The following is a 24,544-nucleotide window of genomic DNA, read 5'->3' as shown; positions in this document are numbered from 1 at the left end:
ATCAGAAAACGTTGAATGGTATCAAAAATACGGCAGCGTTAAAAATAAAAAACTTACCTGTGAATACGTGACGATGAAGCTCCGAGCACTACTTTGTGTTTTACATTATAATGGTTCCACAGACATGTCGTGGAAGCTTTATGAGACAGTTTTGACACACAGTACTTGCATGCCGCCTCGCTATTGTCGGCTGATGGCATGAAATGTTGCCACACTTTACTTTCCCTCATCGCTGAAAGATTCAGATGTTCTAACTTTTGCTGCGTGCTCAGTTTTCGATCCAGAATACCGATTGAAATAGTATTAACTAAATTTCAAATCTTTGTATGGCTGTTACTGGCCTCCCTACACCAAGTGCTTGCTAATGGTCGTGCGCCTATGCCGCCTATACGACACTGCTATACTAGACGCTCGACCAAGATGAAATCAACAAATACGTAGCACAAATGATTTTAACTGGTTATCACGAATATTTGAATTTTAATCGCACCACTAGTTCAAACTCCAGAAAATAAAAAAGAGAGTACTTATTTACACAGAGAATGTCCCACGACGGCACCAAAATTAGCATTGCGTATCATGCTGGCGACTTACAATATATAAACCGAAATATCACAATTTTCTCGAGCCACACAGCGACTCATGTTCACACGATGTGAGTCAGGAACGAACTGGCAGTTTCGTATATGTTAAACATTAACAATAAGGTTATCAGAGTACCCAACAGCAGAAAAACAAAACAATTATACGCTTTTTTTTCTGTAATCTTCTGTAATTTTCTTTAATTTTCTGTAAACAACTTCGGCATAGATTTGACGTGAATAGCACTCCTGTTAATTTTTTCGATCCACGGAGACGCGACGTACTACCGTATGTCAAAGGTCTTTGCGAAGATATACGTCTCACACTTAATAACGTTGGCCTCGATACTGTCCACACTGTTCCTAAAAAATTGGACGTCATTATTAAGAGGGGAAAGGACCGTCTCGATAAGAATAATTCTATAATGCGGAAGTGGTCTATAGAATAAATTGTGATAATTGCTGTGCATCATACATCGGACAAACAAAACGATACTTAAAAACGCGTGTTACTGAACATTTTAATGATATAAAGAAAGACGCCGTGAGATAATAAAGCACTCCGTTGTCAGCAAACATCACGTTTCCCACAGTCATGATTTCAAGTGGTCCGAGGTGGAAATATTGCATAGGGAAAAGAACAGAAAAAAGAGAGAAATATCGCGGAAATGTTTTTAATAAAAAAAAATTCAGATACGATTAATCTAAAAAAAGACACGGATAATTTAAATCCCATATACGACAACGTCATCTCGAGCGTATAATTGTGTTGTTTTTCTGCTGTTGGGTACTCTGATAACCTTGTTAATGTTTAACATACGAAACTGCCAGTTCGTTCCTGACTCCCATCGTGTGAACATGAGTCGCTGTGTGGCTCGAGAAAATTGTGATATTTCGGTTTATATATTGTAAGTCGCCAGCATGATACGCAATGCTAATTTTGGTGCCGTCGTGGGACATTCCCTGTGTAAATAAATAACTCTTTTTTTATTTTCTGGGGTTTGAACATTATTCTATTAGTTATTAATTTTCTAGCCTCTCATTTGTGATGTTTCTGTCAAAATCTTGTAAGCGCTAGACTGAGAATGTGCCGACGATAGTACTCGTTTCCTCATCAAGTATTTGAATTTTTGCTTCTTCAAATTTTTGCATTGACTTAAAGGAATTTCTTTTATACTTTCTGAAAATTTTAACTTCTAACTCTTAAATTATAAATTTTAACTCTAATCCCACCAGATGCAAAGCGTTACTTTCTTCGGATGAACTTTTGCTTTTGGAGTCATATAAATGCTTCCTCACCTTATCACCTCTGCTCCCGAACTTCTTTCGCACCATATTGTTGTAAACAATCCAATTTTCATCGCCGGTGACGATTTGTTTCAAAAATGGATTATTTTCGTTTCGTTTGTACAGTGACTCGCATACGGAAATTCTTTCCATCAGTTTTTTTTTCCGAGAAATTATGCGGTACCCTAGCACGACTTACGTACATAAGCATATGTAAATGTTCCACAACAGTTATTCGTGATATTTTGAGAATTTCCGCAATCATACACACACTCGAGTTGTATATTTCATACTCCAGCAACCTAGGAGTACCCTGAGTATCTCATGTTACGAGCACCACGCCTTGCGGTTTCACGCGCGCGCGATCACACCAAATCTAATCTCTACAATTGAGCAACTCCACATATCTCGTATTTTTCTATTAATACGACCTTACTCTATCGCTGCATGCAGAACTTATTGCCAAATATTTATTAATTATATAATAAACAAGGTTTAAAGACTCTCATATCCATGGCACTTGACAACATCCAATTTCATAATTTCTTTCTCTGCAACGACTACACGCACGATCAAACAATGAATTTTCCACTAAATAGGTTTTACCCCAAGGGCAATAAGTTCATGGTGGAACCAACAGATAGGGCCTATTAGTTTAGCAGAAACCTCGCTGTCGCATATTAGGAGCCTATCTCATAATAGGGGACTTTCCTTACTTATTTAGTATCAAACTACCAAAAAAACTTGCACATTGCTTTTTTATAGTTTTTAAGTGTGCAAGTAGAAACCTGCACATTGCTTCCTCTATATGAGGAAGCCTGTTTTTGTGTGCATAATTATTAGTAGATATTTATTAATTTGGCTTCTTCATAGAGGAAGCAATGCAGGTTTCTACTTGCACACTTAAAAACTATAAGGAAGCAATGTGCAAGTTTTTACTTGCACACTTAAAAACTATAAGGAAGCAATGTGCAAGTTTCTATTTGCACACTTTTTTTTATGGATAGAGTATCATTAAAGATATATTGGTGTTGAATTTGGCAATGATCGATGAAGGGGTTACCAATTTTTGCCGAAAAAGTGTACAAATCATACACGTAATCTTATATATAAGATATCATTAAAGGGAGGTTGTTTCAAATTTGGCGAAGATTAGTGAAAGGGTTACCGATTTCTGCCTAAAAAATGTATAGGGTAGACCGAGGCAAATCGGATTACTAATTAGCATGATAAAATTGCTCGTTTAAAATAAAATACTAACGAAAATTGTCTTTTAACTTATATTAATCCGATTCGCCTCAATCTACCCTAAGTTATTTAATGGATAGCCAATCCTCAAAACCGATCCTCAAAAAATTTAAATTTGACGTTTTCGAACATAAGCAACACATTGGCATCGAAAACTCAAAAAACAATTTTTATTTCGGTCTTTTCTACCCCTATTTCATATATAATTCTTTTAAATTCGGTTGATTAGACTTAGCTTTATATGCGATCAAAATTATGGACCTTTGATCGCGTATAAAGCTGGGTCTAATCAACCAAATCTTAAAAAATTATATATGAAATAGGGGTAGAAAAGACTAAAAAATATAATAAAATTAGAAATAGATCGATATCTTCAAATTTGCGGAAGTTAGAGCAACCACGAACATTTCTAAAAAAATTCAAAATTAAAAAAAAAACCCCCTTTATCGACTATCGCCAAATTTAATACCAACCTTCCTTGAATGATACTCTATCGCCTCTATCGATTAAAAAAAAAAACAGCCCGATATCTCAATATTTGCGGACGTTAGAGCAACCACAAACATTAAATCTGCACACACACACACACACACACACACATACGGACATTTTTTTAGGCGATATTTCGACGTTTTACAACAATCTGAACATATTGGCAGAAAAAACTCAAAAACCAATCTCTTCGCGTTGGTTTCTTCTACCCCTATTTCATATATATATATTTTTTAATTTGGTTGACTAAACCCAACTTAAACGCAATCGAAGGTTCATATACGAACTTCACGAAAACAAAGCTTCCTCTATGAGGAAGCAAAAACGAGGCATGTAGGCAACTTCTATTTTGTATAAGAGCCATTTTTTTCTTTTTTAAACTTTTATTTCGTATTCAGTACAAATACCTTTAGTGTATATATTTCTCGACACTGTAGTTTCCTGGACTCTGGAATAGTACTGCACAACTGCACAAGAATGAATTTTGGGGAAAAGTATATGGAATTTTAGAAGAATAGGAGGTAGTAGAAGAAGGGATAGACGGGATAGCTATAGGTGGGATAGGCGGGATGTAAAAATACGGTTTTTTCTAATAGCCAATGCTACTGCACTAAACGCGTTCTATCTCTTTCCCACTTTAACTATATATCTATTTTATTTTAACACGCGGTCTTTACCTAGTCTAGCTGCAGGATACCTAGCTTAGCGGGACGCACTTTTCTTGTCGGTGCGTATTCAGCTACAAGGACCTAATATTTATTTATTTATTGAAACAGTTTAATTTTTATTATAAATAATTTATAAGAAACATTTTTTTAAATAAATAAGACGAGAGTGGGCTTTTCTCGCGACACATAATTGCTTATATATTCGTTTGCTTTCCGATTCGTAAACAAATTAATCTTATCTTTTTCTTCGTATCAAAGCCATTAACCAATCTCGGTACGTTCCCCGCGCTCTCCAGTTCTTCATCCTCCACCCTAACCGTCACCCCTGCGGCAAAGGGTACGCCAAACGACTCACTTGCCTTCCTCTTCTTTTTCTTTCTCCCTCAATCTTCCTCTTCTTCTCACTCCAAATCCTAATTTCTCGAACTAACACAATTATCGCACTGAATCTCCTTGAGTGTTCGTTAAAAAAAAACCTGTAGTGGTCGGGGGAGGATTCAGAAAAAGAGGGGGAGCGGTAGTTACGATTTTGTAGGGTCAGGCTCGTTCTCTTGTACGGAGGAGAGGGGACAACGAGAGAGCGAGTGCCACCCTCGAGTGTCATTCAGGGCGGATTAATAGATACGTCGGTTAGTTGAAGTTGCAAGGGGTGGAACAACCACCCTGTCATCATCGTTCCGTGGTGTTTGGGGTGCTCTTTGAGAATACTCCCCCTTCTCTCTCTCTCTCTCTCTCTCTTTCTCTCTAAGAGAGAGAGCAAGAGAGTAACTCACTGAGATCGAGAAGATGCTGGAAGTAATAGCTGTTGACAACGACGGGGGAGAGATTAGGAAGTGCTAATTGAATGTTTAGGCGTGGGTCACTGAGAAAATCGGGGACATGCAGCAAGCCGCAATTTATTGCCTATTTCGACCAATATTATTTACTTCTCAAAGTTTGGCGTTTAACAATCTTGTGAACAATCAGAAGGTTATATTTCGCATTTCGCAATACACGCACAACAACCGCGATGAATAATATTAAATTCAATGCAATCGCGTTTGATCCTACTTGCAATCGAGATGCACTGAATGTTACGGATCGCACATTTTGAATTGATTAAATTTCTAAAAACAAATTTACTGCGAAGAATCTTATGTATCATTTGCCGAAAAGTTTTTCAATTGATTTTTAATTAAGTCGTTAATTTCGCTATAATCAAAACAAATAAATGCTTCTCCAAAGATAAATTATTTAAAGCTCGAGTCTATGCAAATGAGATTTTTCGATAAAGTTTCTAAAATTTCTGTACATGGGCTTTATGCTTTAAAATATGCTTTTGTCTATAAATAAAAGTTTACAATGCGGTAACGAAATATAGATTGCAGATAGTCAAACAGTAAAGACTAGTAAAGAATTTTATCATTTTCATTAAACAATTAACAATATAGTTACCAAATCTAGAAAATACAGTACCGACGGAAAGTTTCGAGTTTCGAGACAACGTGTGAAGGCGCACTTGTGCCTTCTATATCCAATACGAGTGTGAATCAGTAAATGTCGTTATCATTACGCACAAAAGAACTTCGAAAAGGAGGGAAAAGGGATCTCTTAACTTGTTATAACATTGCAGTTTAGATACGGTTGCAATTAACAGTTAACCCAATCAACTAAGAAACATATGACTATACAAGGTTATCCCGATATTTTTCGTCGGTATTGCATCAGGGTTTTTGTAGTCCATGGCATTCACGGGTCGAATTAGGCACATACTACGGGAGGTCAAAGATATGGATTGAAAACGTCTTTCGTAAAAAAATTGCAATCCCTTTGACCTATGTATAGAAACACAGAAACGCTTTTAAAAACTTTTTGGACTTGAAAGTCCCAGGATGAATGCTCCAAAAACAGGTGTCCGCGCAGTATTAATTTTGATATTATTAATATAGATAAAAACAATGCAATTTTTGCATTTATTTTTACGATATTTTTATTTAACATAATTTTACTATTTATTTAACATAATTAACCCTTCGCGCGCGCGCGCGCGTGGTCACACTTATCTACAGTTTCATAATGATCACATCGGGGTCAAAACGATCCCAGCGACTTTAATCGGCTGCCATATTTACAATTTTCATTATTAACATATTGAAAAAAAATAGCAAAGTTATATAAAAAGTACATAAAAAGTGATTTTTTACTTAATGTAATTTTTTAAATTATTGATATTTTTGGCTAAAAATTTATGACTGTACTCATGAGATGTGACACTTTGGAAAAAAAAAGAAAATAATACGGCAGTGTACGTTCCAAAAAAAGTATTTATTTTACAATACAAAATGGGTACTTTTCGGAAAAAAAAAACAAGCAATTCTCTTCGGGCCTAAAGAACTGTCAGGTAAGTAAGAAATGTCAGTTTTCGGTAAATGGCACAAAGCCCATTTCGAAGCTTGAAGTTAGTGTTCTGTTTTGAAAAATTTTTGGAGTCTCACGCTGACCCCCAGTGACCACGAAGGGTTAACAATAATTGGTATGAATACCAGGACAGGTCCCAATAGGCGAGTTAAGACTGCGAATTTGATGTTACAAATGCTTCGAAGCTTTCTTTTTGTCTTCTTCTTTCTTCGTTGAAAGAAAGAAAAAGAAGAATGCTTCGGAGCATTTGTAGCATCAAATGCTACATGACCGCAGCCTTAGTTGGTAATATATTTTCACAACACCTTCACGAAAAGTTCGACTTTCCATGCCTGTAGAGAGGGGCGAAAGTAGCCAAATTCACGCCAGAGCTTACTTTCTTCCTTAGGGAGGAACCTAGGGAATTCCCCCTAGGAAATGTCAAACGTTTATTAAAATAAAAAATATTTTTTATGTGGACAACCGAGAATCATATTTTATATTAGTGTTATAGATTTATAGAATATAAGTCATAAGTAGAATAATAATTTTCTTTAAGATAACTTTAAGTGTAAATATTAACGTGACTTATTGATATACAATCAATTTTTTTAAATTGAGACTTAACAGAAGATATTGTAATCCTTTTATACTATAATTTTTTAATTTGTCCACATATTAGGTCATTTCAACTGGTTAATAATATAATTTTAATAAAATTTGATGTTTGAAAGCAATTTTTCAACAAATATTTTCCTTTTGACTTATAAAATATAGTCTATTTTCACACTCTATGTCATTATTAAAAATTGAATGGTTCTTCAACTTTATAAGTTAGAAAATTCGTCGCATTACTCTTATGTGTCTCGGTACTAGCACTTTTACTTTAAAGAATTTTTATTCGACCTAACTGGCTAAGACAATACGATCATTGGTTTTGTTTCATAAATCGTCAAAACATTTGACTATTGACTGAAGAAGAACCCGTCAGTCTGTAATCATCAATTTTTAATGAGGATTTGTGGACGTGTTGTATTCACACTCATACTTATATTTTGCCAAAGCCGTAAGGACCCTCTATTATGGCATTCTCGAGAAAATGACAATAAAATTTTTCTAATTACACTAAAGACCCTTGCATATACCAGACAACAGACAATATAAACAGGGAATAGAAATAAAAAATCATGTATAAATGCAGAATAAACAGTGACTCAGGCAATATACATAGGGTTTCCGTTACGTTGAAAATTCTGTATTTATTGCCTGTTTTCTGGCATTGCGCATCAAGGGCCTTAATACCTTTACGGAAGAACGGTTGTCGAGCTGGCGGCGTAGCGACGCAAGTAAAAATCTTATACTTTTAAATTGTTATATACAATTTTTTTAAGCATTTTGTAATTAAATTTTTTATTTTGATTACTTTATTTTAAAAAAATACATGTGATATTTTAATCATATACTGCATTTAATTTAATGTGTGGTCTTAGGTATTAATAAATTCCAGATTCAGACACGATAAGAAAAAAAAATATATTATTTACAATGAAAGACCCCGCACACATCTTATGGAAAAGTCATTTTTTCGAGAATTCCTGAATAGTAGGTCCTACGTCTTTGGAAAAGTATAAGTATGAGTGTGAATACAATACACTCACAAAATCTCATTGAAATCGGTGATTACAGACTGCCGGGTTCTCCTTGTGAGTATGTGGTAATATTTATTGCAATAACAAATATTAAAGTGACTAAACAATAATAAGATGCCGATTTCGACACCGACTCCGCAGCTATAAGTTGACATACAAGACTCAGATATAAATCTTTTTAACGAAGACACCAATACGGATTTATGATATTAACAATCTTGATATTATGAAGTGTTTGATCTGTTAAAGAAAACTTTGAAGTAGCAGAATGACGTCAAATGACGTATTAAAAATGTTTTAATGACGTCTCTAACGTCAATAATAAGACACGTCATTAAAACATTTTTAGACATCATCCTGTTACCTGATGGGGTTCTAATGTCACGTAGGCTAGCAAGCCTTTAGGACTTGTGAGAGTCATATTGTGTGTTGTGTTCGTATTGTGTGGATTTTATTTTTCAGACATCTCGAATACACGCAATCCCAAGTAAGCGCGCTTTTTTGTGCTTCCGCGTCTAGACTCACCTCATAAAGTGGCCGGCGGACCGTTGCAACTCCAGCTCAATTTTGCTGCCGTGGTTGAGACTTTCGTCTCACAGTGTTCAATAACAATCACTAGGGGGACTAGAGGACAATATTAAACGGTCGGTCACTGCACTGCTCAATCCGTCATGCACATAATTTGAGGGTCCTCGTTTCACTGTCACGTCACTCCAGGTCCTAGTCCTCCTGTCAGTCCCCTCATACGTTATAGCGCAACGTCGCGCCGGCACTGAAGCCCATATCTATTAGCGCTCAGAAGATCACGCGACGCGTTTCGATATCTGAGCCGATCTCAATCTTCGAGCGAACGAAAATCGCGAACGAACGTGTGGCGAAGAGACGGAGAACTGCGCGCTCGGTCTCGCCCCGCGGACGATGGCATCGGAGTGTCGTCGGCCGGGAAGCCGGGAACGCGAGCAGCTCGCGGTTCGTAGCGCAACTCTCCCCTCTTCCGAACGCGCGGACGTGGGGTGGCAACCGCTGCTAACCAACCAATCGTTTTATCGAGGGGGCGGTTCGCGCTAGCGGTTTATCTTCTGATTGGCCTCCAGTAGCGAAATTGTCAGTATTAAGAAGTATAGGTCGTACTTCTCTATATACGTTCTGTCAGTCCTACGTCCTACCTCTGTGTACGGTCTTGTCTCTCTTCCTCAATACCTACTCTTCGTTTCACCTTCTCTTCGATTCTCTTTTTCACTTTGCGATTATAAGCAACACTTTTCATTCGATAGAGAACAGTGTTATTTAGCAATAATTATTTAAATTTATCAAAATTATTTTCTAACTTCTTCTATTATAATGCTATTGTTGACATTATCTCACAAAGGTTAGTAATTTTTTATAATTTGATAGGCGTAAACATAGTTATTCAGCTAAAGGTTGCCTTTGTCTGTCTCTCGAAGGACTTCTTTGTTACAATTATTCATGCACGTCTGGGTCGAATTATGCGTTTTTGAAAAGTTGATGACAGGAACATGGATTGAGGACTATAAAAAGACTTCTATGATTATTCTAAAATCATTCTTTTAGTTAATTTATTGCAGACAAACCCAGTTCATGAAGAGTCGGTAGCAAGGAGAATCATGTATTATAGGTGGGGATGAGCAAAATAGTGAACGCTAGTATCAGACTTGGATTCGAACGCTGCTAAGAATATGGAAATAAGAAAGCGACTTTTCTTCGATATTAACCGCTCTATAACCGCGCTTTTCTTTCCTGTATACAGTGTATACTTCCCTGCTTTTGTACAATTCTCTTCCTTTTTCTCCTTCCCTCTCTTGCTTCTTCTCTCTCGCTTCCTCTTTCGTCAATTTTGTATTTGCAATTTATTCTTTGGTAGGACATTGTATTCGATTCGCAACGCAACAAAATGGTAATTTTCTCTCTCTCTCTCTCTCTCTCTCTCTCTCTCTCTCTCTCTCTCTCTCTCTCTCTCTCGCTCCCTCTCACATTCTCTCTCTCTCTCTCTCTCTCTCTCTCTCTCTCACTCGTAATTTTTTTATGGGGTTCTGCAAAGGAAATTTTCATGACAAGGGTACTAAAGTAGTGGCTTTTTCTCAGAAAGTTAACCCTTTGCACTTAATAACGATGTCCTTCAGTTTCGGTCATATAATCAGAATGGAAAAGAGTTAAACTGCGACCTATGTTACAATTGTTTCGTTTTGAAAATTTAACTGTTTTAAAAAGAGGGGCTGTGTCGATGGACTTTAAATAGTTTTCAAGCATCTTTTCTATTCTTAACTTGAGAAACATAATCATTATTGCAACATATATTGTATAAGTAAGAGAAATAAAATAAAGAGATTTTTTAAAATTAATTTTTAATTAAGATTTAGTTACAAGGATTAATGTAATAATTAAGTATCAATTCGCATTTTAGGGCATTAAGATTTCAAATTTTACGCCAAATTCTTATTAAAAAAAAAAACATTTTTAATCTTAAAAATACATAGATGTAATTTGCTAAATATTACCGGCAAGATATTATCCAATTTCTATTTATTTAAATTTTATTAAATTTTTTTTGAATATCATATATTAACATGCAAAAGGGTTTTTTATTTACATTATTTACTTTGTGCCAATACACCGTCCGTGATTTGTTATCTTTAAGAATATAAAGAGTGCAATTTTGAATTGGTCGTCCTGCGAAATGGCAAAGGCATAACAACGGCGTTATGTGAAGTGGCGTCGATTGCGAGTATATTTATGGAGCAATATTTTTCATGTGGACACTCGATTTCATCCTTTATGGCCTATTGATCGTCTCTTGTTTATTTCCAAGTGCCAATAAGAGCACTTCGTCGAAGGGGATGATCGGGTTTGGATATCGTTTCGTCACTAATGTGGTCGATTTGCCAGCTCCACGCTTTTTTTCCGTCTTCTTCGTCGGAAGAGTACACGAATCTGATTGATAACACTAATAACAATTCGTTCTTACGATGTATGCTATGTAATCAAAAATTGAATTAATGTTTACAAGTTCAATATTTTAATGTCAGTTCGTATTGGTTTCTCTCTATTATATTTTCTATAGAGTAACTCGGGGAAATATGCCAGTGTGGGGAATATGCTACCCGTTAGGTATAACTACGGTTAAAAACGCTATTGTAAATACCATGAAATTGTTCATAGTTCTGTATTTGATGTTTCGCATAAGTTTTGTTTATTTCCCGACGGTATTATAGTTTTCATTTTAATAATATTATTGAAATTTAAAGAAAGTAAAAAAAAATACATTTTTTACACGTTTTAAAACACACGTTTTAAACAATAATGCCTCGAATGTATACGAGAAAGACCAAAAAGAAAAAAATTTTAGTTAAAAAAAGTGTAGCTGACAGTTATGAAATTTAAAGTTATAAAATTTACAAAGTTTTAAGATTCAAGGTTTATAAGGTTTTAAAATTTGTAAGGTTTAAGGTTTTAAAGTTTTTAAGATTTATTTTTCATTTTAATTTTAATTGTTGCAACAAATATTACAATAATTTTAATATTACAATTTAATTTTAAAATTTTATTTTTTATGTTAAAAACTATTTGTACTGATTTATTTTAAAGATTATTTGTTTTTATCAATAAAGTAACTTTTGAAGTTAAATTACTACATATTTGTATGTAGTATATTATTTTATACTGTGGCATATTACCCATAATATAGTTGGGTAATATGCCATTTTGCAACACTTTTGTATTCCTTTTTTTTTTTAAGAATAAGCAATCAAAATATTTTATTAAAATCATATACAAATGACAGATAAAAGAAAGAAAAGGAAACTAGTATGCAAAGATACTTCAAAGAGAAAGAAAAAGAGAAAAAGAATCAAATTTTTGTTAAGTGTGGCATATTCCCCTGACAATGAGTTGCCCTACGCCTAATCCCTTTTTAGAACGTTTATGATTGAAACATAATACAGTTGTAATCACCTGGTATAATTTCAATTTTTGGACTAACGTTGTTTTTGATTAACTTAATTAGCATATGCAAGATTATATTATAATATGTTACTTTTTAACGTCGGAATACTTTGTTTCGAGGCGTCGCCTCCAAACTAATTAACCGGAAGTGTCGCCCGAAGTCCAGAAGGACACGAAGGGCGCGCGAGCTGTTTATCCCGTAGGAGATTTATTCCCTCGGTGCGACTAGGACACGCGCGTGCTACGTACCTACCCCGGCCGCGCGCATTGTCGCACGCGTCGCCGAACACGCAGCGTATGAATATCTAATGCACCCCGTCCACAATTAAATTCGGACAATATGTTTTGTTTCGGGAGAGGCCGAGGCGCGCCACCCTCGGGGCCGTTTGGAGGGTCCCCGATGCTCGACGGGGGCAGAGGGTTCTTCACCCCAACTGAGATTTACACTCGGGGCGAATCCTCCGCTGAATAACACCCCGAGTGTAAATCTCGGGCTGCGCGAGAAGGATACGCCGTGACAGGCGATAATTTCTCCCGATTAGAATGACGCCTGCGGTTCCCCGAGAACAAATCCCTGTCGGTATATTCTTATTCGAGTGAAGGTGATAACGCGTAATGAAATATTTGCCGAAAAAATAAGAAGAAACATACTGGATCGTCAGACAATTGAATAATCGGATCATTGAAAAAAGAAATTGATGTTATCTTACATTCTTTGAAAATAACTCATTTATCCATGAATAGTAGAGGAGCTAAATAAAAGCCAGCTACGCGGTAATCACGCGGTGCATGATAGTTTCTTTATTGTAGAATAATTCGTTTGTACATTTTGGTCCAAATTTCGAATTATCATCGGCAAAAGATAAAGCGATGAAAATGTCAAGTAACGTCTTTGGCCAAAGGTACTCTTTTGGTTGGACTCAAACTAGAAAGAGGCTCGTCATGATAGTTCCTTATATTTTTCATTGTGCGGGGGCCTTATAGATCAAAAAGTTCAATTTATCTTTTGCTGATGATTCGACGGACAATAGGAACCAAACATAATAGAACAGACGAACGACTTGTATGTCGCGACAAAGTCGTTTGACTGTTCTACAGGTTGACTTCTAAAAATTTTTTAAATAAAGGTTTTTATAAAACCTTCTCGTTTAGTAAAATAAATCATTTTTTTCAAAGCGTGCACTATAAAAATGGGCGTTCCGAAGAACATTCGTTTATTTTAGTAATAATTGAATGTGACTCTTACTTTTAGAACTAACAAAGCTATCACGTAGAGTGTTGACGAGATGACAAATCAGCAGAGTTGAAGGTATATAGTCGATGTCCCGGGTATTTTCGGGTAACATTAGTGCTGGTCTACAATCTTGCTTCAAGGTCGATTCAGACATAACCGTGCCGTACCCGTACCGTAATAGGAATTCTATTGTCTAATTTTTCTGTCTGTGCACGATACGGATACGGTACGGGTACGGCACGGTTATGTCTGAATCGACCTTTAAAGAGTATTTAAGCTCTAAGCCGTAGAAATTGACCAATCACAGTCGAATATGAGGAAAATATTCGACTGTGATTGGTTAATTTCTACGGCTTAGAGCTTAAATACCCTCTAAAGCAAGGTTGTAGATCAGCACTTAAGGTTCTCCAAGCTTTTTAAATATTCATCCGTCTATTATTATAGGCTTTTATTTCAACAGTTTTATCTTAAATTTGCAGATTATGAGCGGATATTGTTGGCTCTTGTATTTCTAAGTTTTTCTCCGCAGAAGTCCCTGACGTTTTTGCACTTTCTATCATTAATTAAGTTAGCGGTAACGAAATATATTTATGTGCATAGAAACTGATTTCTGATTTAAATAAGTCATAGTCATAATATACTTAATCCAACCGTAGCTTCTAAGAACTATCTGTTTTTTTATTAAAACCCTATAGTTGTATTTGTTTCGTGATTACAGCGAATTCCATGAAATTTATTTGGCACATCGCGTTTGTTTAAGCACGTACAGACTCAGTCTTTCTTGTTGCCGCTTTTTTTAACGAAACTAGCAGGGGATTATATTATTCGTCATCTTATCTACGTCGTATGCATTGTTAGCTATAATTTTTCGTGCCGTAAAATCTATACAAATGATAATAAAGTCAACAAAGTTTAGTTGTTGTCGAAAAAAACTGTTCAACTGAACAATCCTAATCTCCCAAATCCTTCACTAACAGGCGACTAGCGCCCGGGTCCCTGGTTGATTTTGCTAGTAGTCATATGCTTGTCTCAAAGATTAAGCCATGCATGTCTCAGTCAGTGCGCATGCCGAATTAAGGTGAAACCGCAAATGGCTCATTAAATCAGTTATGGTTCATTAGATTGTACCCACATTTACTTGGATAACTGTGGTAATTCTAGAGCTAATACATGCAAAACAGAGTCCAGTTCGACTTTTGTCAGACCTAAAGCTAAATATGTCAGTTAATCCAATTTTTTATATTTAAGAAATTAAATATTTTATATCTATAAAATTGTAAGGTAGACCGGGGCACGTTGTCACACATTTTTTTCAATATTTTTGTATTTTTTACATTCAATATTTGAGAGTACTGTGATATGCCAAAATTTCGAGTGAACCCTCAGCTTCAATTGGACAGTATCGAATTTTGTGTGATTGTTACTCTACAGTTGTTACATAACAATAAATAACGACAGGTCGCTTGTGACAACGTGCCCCGTGACCGGGGGGCACGTTGTCACATCAAATGTAATTGCATGCAAAATGTTATCCAAACTGTATTCAACGTAAATATCAATACATTATAATGCGCTGCAATGTAAAAAAGTAAAATCCTTCACAGAAACCTTTATTTTATTTCAAAAAAGTACAAAAAGCACGAAGTTTTCGTCTTACCCAATTGCACCTATGACATTAAAATTTTTGAATTAACATTTTTTTTACCCACATTCTATATTATGCGATCATAAGTCTTTTTTATATTTTTCAGAAAATGTTTAATAGTTTATAACAGTTTTTTATTGCATAGATATGCACCATGACATTGAAACTTTTAAATTAATGTTAATTTTTTGTATTTATTGTTATAAATTACTAAATATCACGAGTTTTGATTGTTAGTTTGTGATATTACGTATTATTTTTGTAGTGATATCAAAATTGTATTTGTGAGAACGTGCCCCATCAAATTTGTGACAACGTGCCCCGAGAGCATTTTTTTACTCCAAACAGCCCCATGGCCGACACGTTTGAGATATTCATAAAGTTAGGTACCTATTGCACGCGGTAGGTAAAAGTACATACTTTAAGATAATATAAAAGTCTATTCTGAAAAAAACATAAGCTTCATGTCCAGTACGTTGAATATTAGACAATAAAATTTTACTTACGGTCGCAAAAAACTTTCAAGTTGATTTTACGTCACGCGGGTGGAGCAATCTCAACACTGTAAACACACCAAAGATGGGCATATATACACTAATACGTTTTGGGAATGACGGGTGCTGCCCTCTGGTTATTAGTTTTTTAAATAAAGCCGATGTGACAACGTGCCCCGGTCTACCCTAATAATACATTATTTATAGTCGTATGTCAATTTTCTAATCGTAACACCTTGTGTTTTTGGGTTTTTGAAAATCGTAAATCTTGATATACGCTTTACATTAGAATCTTAATACATTATATCTTTACGAATAAATCTATTTTCATATTTTGATAATTTGATATACACTTTGAGTCACGCTGTATACTGTAATTTTAAATCAAGTCGGTTTTATTTCCTTCAATTTTGAGGGTAAAGCTTTTCTAATTCCTTTTCATTACGTCGTCGCTTATTTGAGAAAACTGTTTCAATTTAACAATCTGCGTATTTATGCGTATTCACGCGTGGCGGCTCGGCGCAGTGTGCAAACTGATGCCATTGTTGCTGCAGCTTTATGAGCGATGCAGCGAGCCGTGCATCAGTTCGTGGCCTACAGGTGTTCCACGATTTGTGTCCTGATTGAGCCGGCCGCAAATAATTAATAACGGTGGAGCGACAAATCCCGAAACTGGCAGCGTGTAGCTACCGCGATGGAACAAAACTGAACAGGGATCAAAGAGGAGCAGTGGGGGACTAATGCCCGGCTAATGCTCGTGGTAAGCTCTTTAAAAGCGTCCTAGGGATGGGGGCAGAATCCGTCCTACCGCCTACTTACATGCGAATTTGCACCTACAGAAGGGTCCTGCTCTGTATGATTATTCGTTAAATTGCACCGAGATCGTCCCGCGGCCAAACAAGGATCCTTGGTCATAAAGCGAATCGCTGCCTCGGAAGAAAGTGGCGCCTTTGTTCGCGTATTCTATAAAAAGTGATTTAATTGATCATTAGGCGAAATAGAAACATTCCGTTCAATCGCGGAGCGTACCTATTTGGGCGAGTTTAAAAATACAAGTCAATTAAAAAATAATCACGAAAGATATCAAGTACTACGCGAGCGTTACTTCTGTAGTAACTTACAATATATCACTCGTTTACGCGGAGTAAATTATCGTAAGTTACTACAAAATCTTGTTTACGCGAAGGAATTATCGTAATAAGTTACTACAAAAGTAACGCTCGCGTAAACGTAGTATATGTAAGAAGATGCCGTGTTAGGTGTGACGGTCAAACATATGCATATGCATATCTTATATCTAAAATCGTCTGAATTCAAGAGTGATGGGTGACTACAAAAAAATTGTAGGGATGAATAAGCGTCTGAATGGACGAGAGAGATCGGGTATTCTGTAGAAGAGGCTTCCGGCGGAAATAGGCTTAATTTCACGGAGGAATTGAAATGGACCCTTGCCGGACCGCATAGGGACACGCGCGTCTAGGGTATACATACGTATATCGGCGACTGATAGCCGTCGCCGATAAGGTAAGGAACGAGGGGATCCTGATCCCGTGCGAGTCCTGAACTCATCGGCTTATCCGGGATTTCTTTCTAGATTCGCGCGTGTCTGCTCGTCAAGAATGCGCCAAGGATACACCTGCGAGGATAATGCCTCCTTTAATACGCAGTTGTGCGTAAGACATCTAATGTAACCGACAGGATGTTTTAAGAAAGAAAAAAAAGGGCGATTTTTTGTTTATCGCCACAATACCGCCCGAAAAGAAGTACGTTGGAGCTTCTACAGACTTCCAAAAATTTTGAGAAAAAGTTTTTAAAACTTGCAGTGAAACAGTTGATATTGAAGATTCTGAGAAATTTTCCATTATAGGAATTCCTACGAGGTTTTTTTCAGACTACCATTGTGGCGACAACAAGACAAATTGTTTTAAAGAGAATCGTCCATTTCTTTGGCGCGCCGGATTACAGTGGTCAAAATTAACCGTAAACGTTAAAATTCTGTACATACTCAGATCATTTTAAAACATGGTATAAATTCTTTTGTGTGTGTGTGTGTGTGTGTGTGTGTGTGTGTGAAGCTATAAGAGATGTGACGATACCGACAGGATTTCTAATAAATCTTTATTTGTGTGAAATCTTGTGTTTTTCCTCGTCCGGTGGTCTCTGAAGTAACGATAATCTTTAGTGTGGGCTTTCTGAACTTCCGAAAGCAACCCTATTGACTTTAGTTCTACTTTAGTGTTTTTTTCTATTCTCTGCCTTTCTCTCCCTCCCCCGTGGATTAACACCTTATGTACGACTAGACATTGGAAACCATCAATAGTTCTCTACAAAGAGTTTTACACATGCATGATTTGCTTTACCGAGTGGGTGGTCCAGAACGGCAAACTACCAACTTCATACAATAATGAAAGTAGTCCGGCGTAATTTTGCGCAGATAAACTTTTTCTTATTTCTTTTTATATATAATTAAGTTTGAAATTCTGTTTGATTCATCGCGCCGACTTATGACGGGAACTTTGAATCGCAATACCTCATTAGTGTTACATCTTACACAACAGCGCTATCTTATTTTGTTTTAGGAAACGTTTATTTCTGTTAACCGTAATGACAATTGAATAAATAAATAAATAGAATTTGATCACGTTTTTGACCACTGTGCGGATGTGCGAAGCAGATCTCATTGTTTTTGCGACGCGGCAAATCGTCTCGTGGCGTAACTTAGGGCGATGCAACGGCGGCGAAACGCGCGACGCATCGGCGTGATATCTTCGACATTCACGTCCGACGATCACCACCGGATGACGCTCGTTCGTAGAATTGATAGATGAGAATGCGGGAATGCGAATGCGAATACACCGACGCCGACGGTTGGTATTCCCAACGTGCAATAGGCGGCGAGACTCTCTAAGCTTTTAGTCCGGGCAAATAAATCGCGGTTTGCGAGAAGCCGGTGCATTCGCGCGGATAAATTCTCCGTTTTCCGGTGTCCCGTCGAAGCTCCGACTCGCCTCTCGTGGTGTCACGATACCTTGTTGCGCTGACGTGTGCCGTTTACTGGTTTACTCCAAAGGAGAATCGACGAGCATTACGCAGCAGTATATCTAGACCGAATATTGAGTAGTGGGGGTGGTCAAATATTAGACAGAGATAGCATGCTTTGTATCACCATTTTGTCTTCGTCTGGACAATGTCGTTAGAAAAAGACAGGTTCGTGATTGTACAACAGCTATCTCCTTCTATTTTCTGACGCGTTTTAACATTCAAAACAATAGATATATAGCCTGTTTACACGAGGTGTTTCTGCCGCGCGGTTGTCGTGCGATTGCTGCCTGTGAATGAACTGAAATGAGATATGACCTCACAAAATATGAACGAGCTAAAGCTTCGTTTTCAAAGACGGCCGACAAGTCGTTGCATGTAGACGCACATCCGTCTAATCGGTCAAATTCCCGCGACTTAGAGCTTGTTTAGGAATTATATTGTTTAGAATTTATACTCAAGGTCCTCGTAGCTCCTCTCAGTCGCTAAAAATCTTAATGTTGCGGTGAGTCTCTTATGAGCGGTGATAGCCCTTCTCATGGCAGTGTCTTGTTTTTCTATAGGGTTACTAGCGTTAATAATTTGCAGTACGTGTCCATGTCCATACGCAAATTTCTTTTTTCTCAATCTCAGCGCAATGAAATTATCGTAATCAACAGTGCTTTGTCCATGGTGTTTTTGGAGAGACTGAGCAAAAGCATGAGTAGTGTAGCCGCGTGTTTTGCGTTAGTCCTATCTGTCAAACTTACCTTATCATGCAAGAATGAAGACAAAACGTTTTGTCTATATAGACTAGCCTTTAGGCCGGTCCTACAATCAGTTGTATGTTGGAGTCGGATGTTTGTATATGCAGCCGATGGTCCAATGAGAGAATTTCTTTTTCGAAAACGAATTTCAACACGAGTTGAACCACCCTTAGAGGCCTGTTCACACGAGTCGTTTCTACGGTTGCCGCGCGACAGAAACGCCTCGTATGAACAGGCTCTTATTTTCCGAACCTCGCCCCTTCTGACTACTACCTGCCCTTTCTTTAAAAAAATTTTTTTAATAGAAAATTCGGCTTTTTGAATGATATTAAAATTTATCTCGATCAGTATTTAGCCAGTAAATCAAAAACATTCTTTAAAAATGTTATCATGAGACTTTCGAAGAGATGAAGGAAGGTGGTAGAGCAGAATGATCAGTATATGCTTCAAAATGGATTAAACATTTTGCATTAATTTTTTGTAAGAAAACGAAAATAATTTTTGGAACAATTTAATATATTCAAAGAAACCCCTGCTAACAACATAGAACAAGCGTAATCTTTGGATAACATGCATAACTAATACACCATTTTATTCATCCGCATGAATTATAAAGCATGTGAGATAGAGAATCATTTATTGGAAAAAAATCAATTTAAGAGTACTCAACTCTGCAATTTATTGTATCGGTAGAAAAATATTCGCTCAACATAAATACAAGTAGAGATAATCATTCTCAAGCTTTTCTTTATGTATATTGAGTAATTTGAACAAATTCGTTATATTTTTCTTAAAATATACTGAAGACTGTTTAACTATGTTACATCATCTATAGTAGACACGAGGAAGAAATTCCTGTCGTATTTCTAAAACATCCCTCGAATAAAGTTATCGAGAGCTACGCAGAACGCGGCTCGAAGACTATCATTTAGCAAGACACAATGGATGGACTGATATACAATTGTCTGATACATTTTCCCACAATAGAGAGGAGACTGGAGGAAAGAAAGGGAGTCAGTCCGAGTCAGTCGATCGCCAATTGACTGACGTTATCCGGCCATCTTCCAGATTAGGAGGATTGGAAAAGGTCGGGCGTGGATATACGTTGTCTTGGCCTTTATCCGTGGAAACGGGGCTGTCGTCCGGCTATCGTAATTTGATGCTGCCGATGCGAGGGGCGAGCAAACTCCTCTCGAGCATTTACTCGAGAAAGCGATTGTGACAAGAGACGTCCGTTGCAGAGCTATCGATACTATCACTCGGTGATTTTGCAAAGAAAGAATGCGACTATATCCTGAAAGTGGAACGACTCGTGGATTCTTAAAAGAAGCGTTGTTAGAGAGAAAGAGAAGGATTATTTATCAGTCAGGAAGAAAAGAGCAATTGAGCCGCAACAGGATGTAAGTGTTGAAAACTTCTATATTGAAAATAATTGACAGACGTTTCGGCCCTTCATGGGACCATCCTCAGTGTCGGCATACAAATTCTTAAAAACTAACGCGACAAAATTAACGCAACTAAACCGCAATAGTGTTGAATGCGAAGAGGACCACTGTAAAAATTGTGATATATGTAGAAAAGGAAGTCAAAAAGTATTACAGAAAGAGAGCATCAAATACGTACATTAGGAATATGTCTCCTTGTATTGCGGCGTCATTTCGATGCTGATGCGTTAGAGTTTAACAACAAAATACTCGGCGGCGAGAGAACGAAACCGTATATATCTACAAAAGGGAAGGAGCGGGAGGGAAAGACGGAAAGGAGGGGGAAATAGGAAATTATCTAGGCGGGAACAAACTAAGAACAAGGAGATATTCTGCCGATAGAGATTCCGTATCCTTCTGTTTATTTAAAGGAGATGTTTGTCGTTTTATATGTAACATCTCGGAGATAAGTCTCTTGCGAAGAGATGGCTCAGTGTCCAAAATCTCCACATTGCAGCATTGCCCCAATCGAAATCATGGTCGGAGTTCCTTAACTCGAGTTTTCAGCTGTCTCTTAGTTTGTCCCACATAAGCCACTTCACACTCTCTGCAAGGAATCTTATACACAGCATTGCTGTGTGCAAGTTTATCCAAATTATCCTTGCCTGTTTTGATGAATTTTTTGAGAGGGTGCGCGACAGAAAAGGCCCAATCTCCAAATATAGGTCCTTTGCGATATTTTTAAATCTGTCAGACGTGTACTTTACGTAAGGGACAGTAAAATATTTATTCTCACCAGTTAATGATAAAGTATCCTCACCTCTATTTTTAAAGGATTATTTATTTTTCATTTTTTTAAGAATGTGTGAAACATGTATAGCCTTGTGTTAAAAATAACTTTATTTTTCCAAATTGCTTGCGATTATTGAAATTCATGAATCTGAATTGAACTAACAATAAGTTATTGTTCTCGTATAAAATTATACTGAAGTGTAAAGTACACGCTTTTAAACTGACTGCGCTTTAAGTTTGAAATCAATTGTGACTTGAAAATTATTTTAAAAAATTTGTGAAAACTATATTGTAAGGTGCTCTGAGAAAAACACGGCAGTTGTGGCCGAAAAAATTGTACGGATTGCCAGCGCAATGAAATTAGCGTTCCCATGGAGTTGGATCTCCGTGTGGATCCTGGTAAATAAGATTACGTGAGTGCGCAGGGGCAAAATCCGGGCGGCAACCACAAAGAGCCACAAAGAGCGAAAGAGAGGACTTTGTCGGATCGTTGCACGCTTTTCCGCGAGAATCGAGACAGATACGAGATCTACGAGAGAATAACCTCCCCTTTTGTAAGGCGGGCTTGCCCTCGTGGACGATTTAAACTCGCGCGTACTTCCGTAGACTCATATACGGTGGACTGGAAGCAGAGATAAATTTGGGTGCGTCAGTAAATAATTAATTAAGACAAATTTTTATATGAAAATGTCCTCTTTGTGGATCATATTTTTTATTCTATATTAATGGAAGTAATTTTTAAACAAATGTAATTTATTTTTCTTCTCTTTTTCTTGCCTTTTTTCCTCCTTTTCTCTATTTTGTTATTTACGTCATAGATTTACTATACCTCACATAGTATTTTACATGAGTCAGGTTGTAACATGTGGAAGCTGGAAACCGTGCTTCGTTCTCTGTTTCCAGTAACGACTCACAGCGCATAGTTACGTATCACCCAGTATATATGATATAAGCGATCCGTATATGTATAGAATAGATAATCCGATCGCACATTGTTGCAAGTATGCGAGAACCGCCCACTGTGTCGCGGCCGTATAAATACAACCGAACGAGGCGTTTCCCGAGCGCATCTATGGTTTTTTACCTTTTTCTTTTTTTTTTTATTACCTCGACAGATGCGACAGATTGGAAAGAGAGAGAGAGAGAGAGAGAGAGAGAGAGAGAGAGAGAGAGAGAGAGAGAGAGAGAGAGAGAGAGAGAGAGAGAAAGGAGAGGAGTGTAATCCGTTTATTTCCGGGGGATTTAAGTCGGACCAGATCGCTCGGTAGATTTGCGTCGATACTATTCTTACTCCGAGATTGGCAAATATGCACGTAGCGTGGTAGCGTAAGAGAGAACGATAATCTATGGATCAATGAACTCTAATAGAGTTAACGTAAGCTGGATATTTGTGTGGATCCAACAATGCATCAATCTCTGCATCTGTGGCTTTAGCTATTTTTTTTATTCATAGATCCAAAAATTCCTTTAAGAATACGTTGTTCTCTACATGGATCTACCGATCCAGAAAAGAAGGAGAAAGAGAAACTTTGTTCTTAATATAATATTAATATATTGATGTACATTAATGTTGGAGGTGTGCGAATCAAGCATCAACAAGGTCGAATCGAATCTTTGCTAACAGGTTCGAAATCGAATTGAATCGATTTTGAAATTTTCACATCAAATTGAATCGAATCGAATCGGTTTGAATAAGAATCGAATTAGAATTTTTTTGGATTTAAATTACAAACAATTACTATATTCAAAATGACTAATATAGCAGATTTGGCAGGAGACGTAGAAATAATCATTGTAATGTGTACAAGATACAAAATTTTGGTCGTGCAAAAAATATAAATAAAACGATCAAAATAGGCAATCGATTCGAAATCGAAAAATTATTTAGTATAAACGAACACTCAGAATATAAAATAAAAGTCTGAATAGTTTGCGTTTGTATTATAGAACGGCAAAATCGAGAATAGATCTTTCCAATTCCTTTTTCTAAGGAAATGGCATTCTTTGCCATTTGCCGATGAATAATACAAGCTTTTTCCTCAAAGTGTCGAGAACGTTTGCCAGTTTTACCGTGAATTTGATTTAACACCTGCTGCCGCTTATATAAGTAGTGTGGAACCTCTTGGCGCATATACAGATATGCACACGCATACGCGCTCTCTCTTTCTTCTCTTCATCTACCCCGATCTATCTACCTGCGCCATATCTTACACCTGGGGCGAGAGAGTGGAAGGTGTCGGGTTTCATTGAGGGTAACGGGGGAGCTACCAGTCCTACGTGGGTAGGGCAACTCCGCGGTTTAATGGCTTGAAAATTCAAACGCGCATTCCAGGACCACGGCCAGACCGCTCGACGCCGATCTTCCAGTCTTTTCGCCGCGAGGAATCCCCGCTGGTCATTCAGTGGCCGAGATTGTATTCACCCTATGGATATTCACATTATGTGCTCTTTCTGTACCTATACTGTTGGATCAAAAGATTATATTTTTCCTGGAAATAACTTCTCGCCTAGCACTGTTTATGTATAATTATATAGCGACTTATTGGTTTAATCTGTTTCTATATTCCTAGTTATTTTTCTCTTCACGCTTCAGAATTGAATTCGTACAAAGTGGATCTTATGCTTGATATTAATTGGATTAATTATAAAAACAGAATATTTTTTATGACATGAATATAATAATTATTAAAAAATTAATGTAATGACCACTACACTTATTTAACAGATGAGATTTTTGAATAACAAATAATTGCAACATCATATATATGATAGGGGAGACCGGGGCTCGTTGGCACCGTTTTTACAATTTCGGGGCATTTGAGTTTTTATACAACTAATTATCATGTTTAAACAGTACTAATATATGATAGAGAGAACCTTTCTTTACATTTTCATGCTAGGAACGCTCC

At 37.0% G+C, this 24,544-nt stretch overlaps 1 protein-coding gene and 1 long non-coding RNA gene across 2 annotated transcripts in view; one reads left to right on the top strand and one right to left on the bottom strand.

Moving 5' to 3' along the window:
- LOC143897742 (uncharacterized) overlaps positions 1–9,237 on the bottom strand; it is a 45,789-nt gene extending 36,552 nt beyond the window's left edge. The window contains exon 1 of the mRNA XM_077406605.1: positions 8,827–9,237. Within this exon, the coding sequence (XP_077262731.1) occupies positions 8,827–8,831 (5 nt within the window). The 5' untranslated portion in view covers positions 8,832–9,237. The remainder of the gene's footprint in view (positions 1–8,826) is intronic.
- LOC143897719 (uncharacterized) overlaps positions 1–24,544 on the top strand; it is a 140,507-nt gene that overhangs the window by 43,173 nt on the left and 72,790 nt on the right. The gene's annotated exons all lie outside the window — the stretch shown is intronic.

The sequence above is a fragment of the Temnothorax americanus genome, unplaced genomic scaffold, assembly GCF_048541705.1.
Source record: "Temnothorax americanus isolate GAGA-0224 unplaced genomic scaffold, ASM4854170v1 Scaffold21, whole genome shotgun sequence".
NCBI lineage: Eukaryota > Metazoa > Arthropoda > Insecta > Hymenoptera > Formicidae > Temnothorax > Temnothorax americanus.
Note: the sequence above shows the minus strand (reverse complement) of the source record. Positions and strands in the feature narration are given on the sequence as shown.